The sequence below is a fragment of the Mustela lutreola genome, chromosome 11, assembly GCF_030435805.1.
Source record: "Mustela lutreola isolate mMusLut2 chromosome 11, mMusLut2.pri, whole genome shotgun sequence".
NCBI lineage: Eukaryota > Metazoa > Chordata > Mammalia > Carnivora > Mustelidae > Mustela > Mustela lutreola.
The window spans coordinates 96,885,456-96,898,145 of record NC_081300.1 but is presented as its reverse complement, the minus strand read 5'-3'; the positions used below and the strand labels follow the sequence as shown (position 1 = coordinate 96,898,145).

Here is a 12,690-nt window from a genome sequence, read left to right as displayed (position 1 = left end):
CATCCTACAACTCAGGGTCCCCTCATTTGGCATCCCTCTCCCTTTAATTGTCACAGCAGAACTAAGACTACATTTACACAGCCAGTTCTCATTAGTCACGGTAGTTCTGTTCCCCGACGTCCCCTCGAACAAGGAATCCACGAATACCGAGCCACGGCTCCCGCAGGACCCGCAGGGATTCGAGTTCTGCAGCCGTCAACACTGTAAACCAGGCTCTACTTGTGTTTCTGTTTGCAGACAACTTAACGTGCACGGCTGATCTGTTCACGGTGAACTCAGCCAACACTAACTCATGCCTGAACTAAGCGTCTCTGATACACCTGTGTCCGCCACAAGAAACGTCATAGCCTTCTCGGGCTCGGGAACACCGGGTGGCACTTCAGGACTGTGCTTGATGCCGTCTGAAACCATGAAATCACCAACAAGCACCACCAAAAAATGTGAAAACCATGGCACTAAAGCAGTCACAATGAAGATGGTTGTTGCAAGAGTTCAAATGTGTCCCCGTGTCCACTCGCAGCCAAGAACACACATATTCAGGGACTCCAACATTTCCCCCTTAAGGGACACCTGGCTGGCTCCGTTGGTAGAACATGCAAGGTTTGATCTCGGGGTCATGAGTTCAAGCCCCACATTGGGTATAGAGATTACTTAAAAATAAAATAAAGTCAAATGTTTCCCCATGCTGTGCACATCCATCAGTGACCCCAAGGCACCACAAGGATTGATTTGGGAGTTATAAAAAAGTGTGAGCAAGGAGCTGAATTCACAAATATGGAACCCACGAGTAATGAGGACTGGCTGTCCAGAAAGGAAAGAGTCGTAGTCTCAAGAAAGTGTAAAAATTAAGAATCTCACAGACACACACCCGGGTGCATACCTACCCACACAAGCCAGAAATATACCTTTCGTATTTCTGAGAAAATACACCACATTCTGGTCCAGGAACTCCTCGGGAACAGGAGTACACAGCACATGGAGGTAGGTCTTATTCACAGTGTGCTTAATGGTTTTCTGAAACGCAGGGGACAAAAGGAGCATCAAAATGATGGACACCAGGGATACGCCTGGGTGGCTCAGTGGGTTAAGCCATTGCCTTCGGCTCGGGTCATGATCTCAGGGTCCTGGGATCGAGTCCCGCATCGGGCTCTCTGCTCAGCAGGGAGCCTGCTTCCCTCTCTCTCTCTCTCTGCCTGCCTCTCTGCCTACTTGTGATCTCTGTCAAATAAATAAATAAAATCTTTAAAAAAAAAAAAAAAAAAAAAAGAATGATTGACACCAGCTCATCGAGACGAGCCAGCGTCCAGGCACACCGGAGCCTTCCTCTCTGCACCTCCTGAGCTGCCCGGCTGAAAACGGGCAAGAGCGAGCCACACGCACACGCACGTGACAGCACACCCAGATTTCAGCGCTCAGCCTGACTCTTCTAGTAACTGACCGACGCAGCCACACTTGACCTGGGAGAAGTCCAGACAGAGCTCCCCAAAGCTAGAAATTGCAACAACCAGGCTAGAATGTGGTTTCCGGGGCGCGGGGTACGTGCGTGGAGCACATCAGAGGAATTTTGTGGGGCACAGAGCAGGCCAGATGTTCACGTCCTGGCTTTAAGCTCCACCGCTGGAGTCTGAAGTAAACAGTTAACTCTGCAGCCCTGGGTTGCCCAAACTCTGCATGTTCCCAAGGTTTTCAAGCGGGTCCTTCGCCAGCTCCTTGGTGATCATCTCTGGTTTTGGAACAGCCCACCTGATAGCCATGTGTTTGTGTGCCTGGGGCTCTGGGTCATGCCAGGTAGTTTTTACTAGCTGCATAATGGGTGGCGAATGCCCGTTCCTGTTTGCCGGGGGCCCTCATCCCATTAGATCAGCCCGACCTCCTGCAGGCTAGTGATGGATCCTCCACACCACGGGGCGGATGCCTAGTAGAAACTCCGGACAACAAGGCTCGGGTGAGCTGCCCTGATGGCCTACATGTTCTCACACATCCTTGCTGGGAGACGCAGCCCGTCCAGGCCACCCTCCCGGGAGCTCGGGCCCCTTTTTCTTCTGGGCTCTGCCCCACATTCCTTTTTCTTTGTTGATTCTACTCTGCACGCTCTCGCTGAAATAACTTACAATCGCATGTATAAGCATTTTTCTGCGTCCTGGGACTCATTCTAGTGAATCATTTAATCTGCGGGTAGCTACAGGGACGTGAGCACAGGATTCTACCGTCTCTACTCCAGAAATGTTCCCCGTATGAACGACCAGTCATGCAGACTCAAAGTGGGGGAGTTCCCGTTACCCCACCAGGGAGGAGAAGGAGCCAGACGTACCTTGACGGGGAGGTCTTCTAAAATCTCTTTGTCCACGTCTTCGTTCTCTAGGCCGGGTATAGCTGCAAAACATTATTCAGTGTGCAAACAGAAATAATCAGACAAGCAGAGTTCCTGCCATCAGACCATACCTGCCTCTTGTGCAACAGCATAGCTCATTCCACGGACGTGTTACCAAAGAGCTACACATACGTTTTTTACAAATGAATCCTATCAGAGCTTTGATGTGCGTTATAATGATGAAAGTTCTTTGTGTTTCTGATGGGTGGGTTCTCAGCCAGAAATAATGTGTGTGTGTGTGTGTGTGTGTGTGTGTGTGTACCTGTACATTCCAGCTACCATGTGCAATGGGTGACTTCTCGGAGATTTTCACTTATCAGGGAGTTTTATTATTATTAGGAAGAGGAGGACAGCTCACATATTAGCATTTATTCTATTTTCTCTGTGAAACTCGAAATTAGTGGGGTATGAAAAGAGAAGTAATCTAAACAAAATGAATGTGTATCTCCCCAGTCTCCTGTTACCGATACAGATCTAGAAACCTCAGAGCCCATCGGTCACAGCCCTGGGAGTGACCGACGCATCCAGCGATCACAGAGAAGGGAGAGAGGTCCCCGGTATGGTTCGGCTCTTACTGCAGAAGTCGCGATGTGACACCAGGGTGGCTCTGGAATCAAATAAGTGTGTGGGGTCTACTGGTCTGCTCTCGGGTTTCTCATCCGTAAAACGGGGGCAATAACATTGAGTGGTCAGATTCTGGAGGATTCGATGGCGGTGTGGCTCAGTGCCCGGCCCAGGGACCAGGGGAGGAGACAGTCCATAGGCAGCCGTATCGACGTTGTTCGAGCACCAGTAACGGCCTGCAGCCAAAAACACACTTACAAACGCACCAACTGAATGCCGCTGAAGTTTTCATGGTTAAGTTTTAGGTTCTGTATATTTTATCAGAAAAAGAGACAAAATGCACTTAAGTCTCCACTTGGGAGTAACGTTAATCTGCTTTGTCGAGAAGACCTCCCTGACCTTCCTCTGGGCTTTCCTGCCCAGAGACGGACTGGCCAGGCTTCTTGGAGCCTCGCAGGGAGTAGGGCTGCGACCCTCATCCCCGCCGTCTGTCTCCTCAAGATCCGACCTCGCCTCCCTGAGCGTGAACGGGCACAGCAGCCTGTGTTTCCGCCCTCACAGCCCTCTCCCTGCAATCTGCCCCACAGACGGGACGAGACTGTGGTTAAAAGGGAGGGCTTCTGCGAAGAAGAGGACTCGCAGAGAGAGAGCACGTTGCCAAAACACCCCTTCTCCCTCCCATCTTCAAATATTCACGATCTTGGGAAAGTGAGGTGTCTGCCTACAACCTCTGGTGACTCCCGGGGTAAGTGTGGCCCAAGGGCTGCTCAGCCCTACTGGGAACGTGCAGGGTCTGGAGCACGGTTTTCTCAACCTCTGCCCTGCTGGCCTTTGAGGCTGAATTATTCTTTGTTGCAGGCCTTATGCTGGGCCTTTTAGGCCGTTTGACATCATGCCTGGCCTCTACCCTCCAGATGCCACCAGCACCCACCCTCCAGTGGTGACCACCAAAATGTCTCCAGAGATCACCAAATGCCCCGTGAGGGCCCAAGGCACCCCTAAGAACCTCAACCCTTCCCCCACCCCATACAAAGGGCGAAAAGACCGGTGAAAAGATGCTCAGCATCGGGAGAAATGCTCATCACAGCCACAGTGAGAGACCGCCTCCGACCCAACGGAATGGCCTCCAATGGCCTCCGTTACAGACACAAAGCACAACAGGTGTGGAGGAGAAGTGGAGTAGGAGAAGCCGGCGTAGCCACTCTGGGGGACAGTATGGAGGCGCCTCAAAAAGGTAAAATAAGGGGCCCCTGGGTGGCTCAGTGGGTTAAAGCCTCTGCCTTCGGCTCAGGTCATGATCCCAGGGTCCTGGGATCGAGCCCTACATCGTGCTCTCTGCTCAGCAGGGAGCCCGCTTCCCCTCTTTCTGCCTATCTCTCTACCTACTTGTGTTCTGTCAAATAAATAAAATCTTAAAAAAAAAAAAAAAAGATAAAAACAAATCAGAGAAAGAGAGAAACCACAAGAGACTCTTAACTCTAGGAAACAAACAGGGTTGCTGGGGGAGGGGTATGGGAGTCACCAGGTGATAGACCTTATGGAGGGCACAGGATGCTTTGAGCCCTTGGGTGCTATGCATAAGACTGATGCATCACAGGTCTGGACCTCTGAAATGAATAATACACTATATGGTAATTGATTTTAAATTGGGGAAAAAAAAACTACCCTACAACCCAGCAATGGCACTACTGGGTATTTACCCAAAGAGTACAAGAACACTAATTCAAAAGGATAAATGCACCCCTGTGTTTACAGCAGCTTTATCTACAGTAACTAAATGATGGAAGCAGCCCGAGTGTCGATGGACAGATGAATGGATAAAGATGCTGTTTCTCTACACAGTGGAGTATCACTCGGCCCTAGAAAAGAACCAGAGCTTGCCATGGGCCACAACACGAAGAGAGCCAGAGAGTAGACTGTTCAGTGAGATCAGTCAGTCGGGGAAGACCAGTATCCAATGATTTCATTCGTATGTGGCATTTAAGAAACAAAAAGGAACGAAGGGGAAAAGAGACAAACCAAGAAACAGACCCTTAACTGCAGAGCACACAGCGATGGTTCTCAGAGGGGAGGCAGGTGCGCAGAGGAAGGTGACGCGCCCTGAGGAGCACCAGGGTGGACCGCGGCGCTGAAGCACGATTCCGTGCACCTGACGCTCATAGAAAGTTAACTACACTGAAATTAAGTTTAAAAACTTAATACAATTTTTAAATAATACATGCAACTGCCGCCCCCCCCCCAAAAAAAAGGTAAAATAATTTCAGGAATGAGAGGCAAAAAGAAAGCTCAGTTAGATAATAGTAGAAAGGTCCCAGAAATAAACTGAAATCACGTAACAACGGAAAGGAAGGGGAAAGGAAAAAAGCTGCCCACCCCTGCACCACCCACGGAGGCCGCAGGGCAGAGGGCGGCCCCCAGGGCGCGGGTCCCGCGCCCCCCCCAGCCAGCACCCCGCTCCGCGCCCCGCACCGCGCCCCCGACCCCCTTCCTCGCCTGACTCACCCCCTGCCTCGACTTTCTGAGCGTCCTCTTCTTCCTCCTCGCCTTCCTCCTCCGTCGCCTCGGACGCCTCGGTCACCGTCGCCGCAGGCACCACGTCGCCCTCTTGACCGCCTCCAGCATGGAAGAAAGGAGTTACACGTGGCTGTCCCACCCCACGAGACACCGGAGGCCACTGCTCCCCCGAGCCCCGCGCCTGCGACAGTCCCGGGGGAAGGTCAGGGCGAGGACGGGGAGCCCCGACCCCTTCCACCCTTGGGTGCAGCTCGGCCGGTGCGCGGACCCCCGGCGACCCTGCCGCGCACCCTAAGCTACTGGCGGGCGCAGGGAGACCCGCTCCTCTCGTGTTAAGAGGCCTCGGGTGCGAGCTCCCGGCGTTGTTACACCTGCCGCCTGCCCGTCTGGAACCTTCTGCCTCCTGGCTCCTCCTTCCCTGCCCTCCCGGACTGGCGCCGCTTTCCGAGCCAACGCAGTCACATCGAAATGTCCCAGTTACCCCAGACACGTCTAAGTGGCACCAAAGGAAGACCCGTGCCAATTCCCCGGGAGATGAAAATCAAGGTCGCAGAATGACCCGGTGGTTCCACCAGGCCCCAGAAATCCAAGCAATCAGCGGGCATTAAAAAAAAGGCTCAACTCCACTAATTATTATTTAAAATGTAATATAGGGGGCACCTGGGTGGCTCCGTGGGTTAACATCTGCCTTCGGCTCAGATCATGATACCAGAGTCCTGGGATCAGCGCCAGGTGGAGCCCCTCACTCAGCAGGGAGTCTGGTTCACGATTCTCCCTCTGCCCCTCCCCCCTGCGGTGTGTGTGTGTGTGTGTGTGTGTGTGTGTCTAATAAATAATTGTTTTCAAAAATGTACTATAGATTAAGCAAGCGCAGTCCCCATCATCTATGGGATTGGCAGATATGAAAAAGATTGACAGTTCCAATGCAGTCAGGACTGGCGGCTGACAGGCACCTGGCCACTGTTGGCTGTGGACAGGCAGGCCCTTTCTCCAGACCAGTTTGGCAACCTACCCCCATTGTGTAAATGCACACACCTAGGAAACCCGCAATTCTTTCTTAAACCTCTCCCACGGAAATATACAAGGCGCAAAGGTACATGGGTATTGTTCCCTTGTTTGTGGGGAAAAAAAAAATACTACGGAAAGGTAAATATTTTATTTATGGAATGGATAAATAAATAAAATATTTATGGAATGGATAAATAAAATATGGTATATCAATGTACTTAAAACCTATTAAAGGTAGATAGATCGATAGGTATTGATATGAAAAATTCTCAAGATGTATTTGAGGGAGACATGTCACAAAATAATATATATAGTATGATTGATTTTAGAAATTATGTATTATTATATAGAGAAGATACAGATGATTGGTTGATTGATTGGTTCCGGGAAGGATCTGGCAGGACACACGACTAACTGTAGCGCTTACCTACAGGACCGGGAGTGGGACTTGAGGGATAGTGAGGGTTTGCCTTTTCAGTCCTTACTTTATATAATTCTATGTCATGTGAATCCTTGAGAGGATGCCCTTCAGTAATAATCAGTGTCATTTTTTAAAATTTAAGTGAGTCCTTTCGTGACATAGACAGCCTGATTCCATTTTGTTATTTCTAGAAACGCAGGCCTATTAGAACAGTGCCTTGGGCTAGCGCTGTGAGCTGCAGACACCCCTCTTCCCTGCCACCACCCGCACCAGCAGCTACTTGTCGCCATTCCTCTGATGTGTAACTGGGAGCCGAGAGAAGTCTTGCTTGGGGCAGGGACAGAGTGAGAAAGAAAGGAGGGATGAAGGGGCCGGCAGTGGTGCGATCCAGGTCCTGTGGACGGGCCAGAGCCCCATAAAGGAGCCAACGAAACTGCCCAGGTGTCTTAATAAGCAGAGAGTGACCATGGGAGCCACGGAGCTGGGGGCGGGGGAGGGCCCCCTCCCCGCCTCCATCCAGAACCCAACGCCGTTCCTGGGCCTCCAGGATGGGCAGCTGTGAGTCTCTAGGGACAGGATGCTCGGCGCGGGGTGCGATGGCATCCTCGCCACGGGGCGACGGTGGCAGAAGAGCCAGGAGAGGAGGGACAGAATGGGGAAGCGAGTCAGAGACAGCGCAGAAACAGGTCCCAGTCCAAGGCAGACTTCCGAGCACCCGTCCGAGGGCCCAGGATTGAACCCGGGGTCTGAGATCTGCTTCTGCCTAGAACGGGGCCATCCAGCCGGGGACACTGGGCCAAGCAGGTGTCCGCGCCCGCGGCTCGGAAAGCGGCCGGCGAGCGGCGGGAAGTCCGGCGGCGTCGGGGAGGCTCACCGATCTCCACCTCCACCTCTTCGGGCACCACCTTGCGGTAGAAGAAGAGCGGCAAGGCGCCCTCCTCGTCGCTGGTCTGGTTGAGGAAGTGCAGGATGAGGTCCTCCACCTCGCCGTCGTTGCGGTTCAGCAGCTCCTCGAAGAGCTTGGGGTCTGTGAGGCCGAAGGCCGTGTAGATGCGGTCGCGCATCCACAGCACCCGCAGGTCGTCCATGGCGCCGCGCAGGGCCCGACGGCGCCCCAGGAGCCCAGCGCCGGGCGGCGTCCGTGGCAACGACGCCCCTGGCAACGGGCGCCCGGGCAACGGCCACCGGGCGCGGGTCGGCACCGCCCCGGGGCGCGCCCGCCTCCGCCCCCGCGCTCGCAGCGGCGCGGACCCGGAGCCCGGAGGGTGGCGCCCAGCCCCGTCCGAACCGAGCGGAGCAGCGCGGCGGCACACTCGCTCCCGGGACGCGCCGAGACGAGGCCGGCCGGGAGCCGCCGGGGCAACCGGACAGCCGACTGCGGACCTCCGCCGGGGAGCGTCCCGCCCATGGTGCCCCTAAGCCGGCCGAGGCCAGCCAGGTGACGGGGCGGGCGGGGCGCAAGGTGAAGGCGACCCTGTCTCGGAGGGGGCAGGGGCAGAGTCAGAGGCGAGGCTGACAGTCCAAGCCGCCAGCCACTGTGGATCAAAGGGCCTCAGAAGGGCAAATACTTCTCCAAGAGTTCAAGAAGGGACAGGTTCCTTCCTGCAGCACATGGTATTGGAGAAGAGGGAGACCCAAGAAGGGGCAACTGACTTCTGGCATTTGGGATCAGGAGAGGGGCCAAGCACTCTGACTCTCCAGCCAAGCCCAGATATAAAGAAGCAAAACACCCATGTTTTTAAAAATATATTTATTTTTCATTAGTAAAAGGAAGTTCAATACTGATAGAAAGATGCAAAATTGTCCTTTCATGCATTTGTGGAGTTTTCACTTAGTGACTGTGATCCACTACCCACCCCCACCCCCAACAGTTGAGTCTCTTTATGACAAGGCTGACCCTAAGAACTTAGCCTTCCTGTTGGATTTTCCCATCAAGGAACAAGTGGAATGTTTGAAGTCTTTCTTACAATTCTAAACCAAAGCTCAGCATCAATGACCTGGCTGTTGGAAAACTATTAATTGGAACTGCCTTACTTTCATCATCCTGAATTAAGGTTTCTTAATAACCTTACTGGAGATGAACCAGATGGCATGCAAGCAAATTTGGCTTTAACATTTTAATGAAGAAATTACTGTTTCTAAATGCAGACTGCAGACCAGTTACAGAAGTTTTGTTTTCCAAAATGAATTAGGCCCTAAAATGTCTGAATATTTAACTCATAAATATCATAAAAGTTACCTACGCTATATTCTATGGCTTATTAAGCTACAGCAGGCTGAAAACTGAGAACAGAATGTTTTTATAAAATACCCACCCTGAAACCAAGGACAGAACAGCATTCGGTAAAAGGTGAATCTTTTCAAAGTCCGATCTGCAATGAATGGAAAGCTCACCGTGATCATCAGAACACGCTTTGGGTTACTTAACTGATCACAACTATGTCACCATGGGGACATTCCTTACCCTCGCAGGATGAAATCAAATTCTGTTTCCTGAAGAAATCCCTTGGATTTTTATGTTAGGACTGCATTAAGACACAGAGTGAACACCTGAATCAAAACTGGAAAAGGTGGCTGTCATGCCATGTCCTCTTTGGGAAAACACATAGATATCTGACATTCCCCAGACAACTGACCATTTTTCCTCTGGATATTTGCTACTAAGGGAATGAAGTTTTGTCTTGAAAACTGTACGTGGAATAGTTCTACCAAACAGCTTAAAAATTAAGTGCAGCAACTACTCTGGTAACCTGACATTGGAACCTATAGCTTTAGGGAGGGGAAATTAAAAAAAAAAAAGTCCCCTGGTGCCTGAAAGACATCATCAAACTCTATTTCTAGAAAGTTCTCTCACAGAAGTTATACTACTGTTTTGTTTTGTTTTGTTTTTTTCATAGAATAAGGTAGTTTACGTATCTACTACATAGGTTTCAATTTAAGAAATGACTCTGCCCTTTCTGTTCTATATCCTGATAAGAGCTGTTCCTTAAGAATGACCAACTGGCCCGTAACAAGTTACAAGAGGGGGCCCGAAAAGATTGCAGCAGACGCCGCATGTCCCTTGTTTACGAATCAGTTAATGGTGCCCTGAAATCGAGGGTTTCCCAGGGATGAATTAGTTACCATTTTCTTACCACAGTTCCTTGGAGTAAGCAGTAATCAAGATGCCAGCTGGTAGGGACAAGTCTGCGACCTGAGCAGCGTTACTGAGATTTTGTGTCCCCTCCAAAGAAGTGTGCAACCAACATTACCCCTTGCTGGGGAAACTGAACTCTGAGGGCAGAATCAATTCCCAGAGCCTCATCAGCACCGTTTTAGGTCGGACACTCTAACAGGAGGGACAAAACGCAGCCCCTCCAAACCGGCTTTGGGAAACTGCTTACTTAGAAGCAACCCGACGCGTTTACTACACTTAGAAAGGTTTCATGGCCGAGTCCCAGGCCAGCGTGCTCAGTCCCTGCCTCTCAGCAAACCGGTCTTGACGTTCCCTGAGAAGATACGCTTAGACTCCAGGCTCCCGGAAGCTCAGCTTGGGATGTAAATGCCAACCTCTGCCACCAGCCAGGTGCAGCAGTGCGGGGACAACTCGGCCTTCTCGTGCGCCTTCCTCAGAACGTTACCGAAGTGGGAACGCCGCAGATTTCTTTTTGGAAATAATTATCTAAAATCAACTACAGTAAAATACGAAAAGTGAACATAATTTACAAGAATATAAATCTTCCTTGACTTACAATGGGGTCTCAGCGTAAGTTGAAAATCTGCTAAGTTGAAAACGCATCTAGCACAGCCAACCTCCGGCCCACCTTCCGCGTGCGCAGGGCATGACACAAGCCTCCCGCGGGACAAAATCACCCACCACGAAGCCTGTTCTATAAGGAAGTGTCTACTCCCTCGTGTCATTTCTTGACTCCCGCGCTGACAGCAACAGACGGCTCGGCCGTGAGGGTTCGGGGGCGTCTGGGACCCTTGTGATCGCAGGGCTGACGAGGAGCAGTGGCCACGACCCCGCATCATAAGAGAGCACAGGACCGCGGATCGGGAGCCCGCGACAAGGTCTAGACTCGAAATTCCAAGAATGCATATGGCTTTCGCACCATCATTCAATCAAAATTCACTGAATCGAACGATTGTTAAGTCAGGGACTGTCTGGACAGGTTAAAATGTTCAGTAGGACTGACCCACATTCATTCAAAACTGAATGTCACGTGAACAGATGAATTTAAACTACAGATAATAAGAATTAATTTTCAATTGATCCGAACAGTGTTTGAAAGTTTAAATTAACTCTAAATTCCTTTATCAGACCTTTATTTAGAATTAGTCTGAAAGTAAAAAATTATAATCATACTGTTCTCAAGGAGAGGTGCAATCTCTTCATGGTAAAATATCTTAATTTATATTTTGTTATAAAAATATACAAAACACTACTTTTTGCTCTGCTCTTCACTCAATATAAACCCCTTTTGGTTCAGTAACATCAGCTAAACTGGTCTCTAAGTTCAAATCACATCCACATTGTATCTTCTACAGTCACGCTGGGTTTTAAGGCTCAGGATACAGTTTTATCTTTCAAACATACAATTCTCATAATTGGCTTTACATAAGGATAACAGGATTAGAATATTTTTAAAAATATACAAGTGGGATAACCATCTGTTGTTCGTTATTTTATCCCATTTCCCCCAATTATTAAAACAAGACAAAATTGTAGAAACAGCCCCCTACTTGCAGGCCTAGACAGCATACAGTAAAAAAATGTTTACATACTTATAATCAGGCAGAACGTGAATCTTTTGATTATCCGTCATTAAATTTTTTAAAAAACTATACTTAACGTCAGCTGTTGGAAAATATTATCTGACAACGTCAAGCGACAGAATGACTTTTTGTTTTTTAATAGGGTAAAAAGGAATTGAGTATCGAAGACCATTTTCAATGAGCCGTTCAAAACTGCTTCTCTCCCCCAAGCCTGTATTTTTAAAAATAACTTAAACATAACTTTGGGCCTTCACTTATATTTGCTCATTGTAAAAACTGAAAGAAATTTAGAGATCTGAAGTTGATAAACTTTACAAAATATTTAACAGAGGAAGAGGTATATCTTACAGAATTATTTGGCTATATCATAAGGCAATCAATGAAGACGGAATTTTTCCTATCGTAAATCTGACGTAAGTGAAATTCTGTAACATGATAATTCTCCATAAATCTGACAGCTCGTTAGGTACGGCAACGTGATCATGCCACGTCGTCACTGAATTTCGACGAAAGCAGTCTGAATGAGAAAGGAACAAATTTGGTGCCTGCACCAACGTAGAACTTGTTCTGAAATTCTACCCTAAAAAAAAAAAAAAAATTCAGTATATCAATGAAAGATTGTGAATAACACTTCCAACATCTCTTAAAACAACATGTGTAAGTTAAAAAACAAATAAAAACAAAAAAAAACAAATTTCCTGTGCTGAAGCTGCTTCCCTTCTGTACATGCTCTCATGGCACAAATGTTTTGACTTAAATAAAATACATTGTTGTATGTTGTATGTTGTATGTGCCCCATGTCGCCTTTCTCCATGTGTAACAGAAACACAAACCCATCAGGCCACCTCACGCACTCCACACAGACGCGCCTCTCTCTGCACTCTGGTACTGTCACACACACAAGTAAGCCGATATATGCTAGAAATAGTTATATGTTAAGAAATACATGAGAATTTTTACTTTATTTTATAATAAGATAAAGGAATTTTCCAGACCCCAAATGAATTAAAAGCATTAAGCACACGGAGGTATCCAGCAAGCATAAACCTGCTTT

The 12,690-nt window shown here is 49.1% G+C and overlaps 2 protein-coding genes across 6 annotated transcripts in view; both read right to left on the bottom strand.

The window, feature by feature from the left end:
- DNAH10 (dynein axonemal heavy chain 10) overlaps nucleotides 1-8,013 on the bottom strand; it is a 135,404-nt gene extending 127,391 nt beyond the window's left edge. For all 4 annotated transcript variants that reach the window (XM_059139680.1, XM_059139679.1, XM_059139678.1 and 1 more), the window contains exons 1-4: nucleotides 7,753-8,013; nucleotides 5,438-5,548; nucleotides 2,312-2,373; nucleotides 906-1,014 (exon numbers count right to left, since the gene is read on the bottom strand). In XM_059139680.1, coding sequence (XP_058995663.1) covers nucleotides 906-1,014; nucleotides 2,312-2,373; nucleotides 5,438-5,548; nucleotides 7,753-7,966 — 496 coding nt within the window. In that variant the 5' untranslated portion in view covers nucleotides 7,967-8,013. The remainder of the gene's footprint in view (nucleotides 1-905; nucleotides 1,015-2,311; nucleotides 2,374-5,437; nucleotides 5,549-7,752) is intronic.
- Nucleotides 8,014-9,748: 1,735 nt separating this feature from the next.
- The window catches only part of ATP6V0A2 (ATPase H+ transporting V0 subunit a2), a 35,696-nt gene continuing 32,754 nt past the window's right edge, over nucleotides 9,749-12,690 (bottom strand). For both annotated transcript variants that reach the window (XM_059139303.1, XM_059139304.1), the window contains one exon: nucleotides 9,749-12,216. In XM_059139303.1, coding sequence (XP_058995286.1) covers nucleotides 12,117-12,216 — 100 coding nt within the window. In that variant the 3' untranslated portion in view covers nucleotides 9,749-12,116. The remainder of the gene's footprint in view (nucleotides 12,217-12,690) is intronic.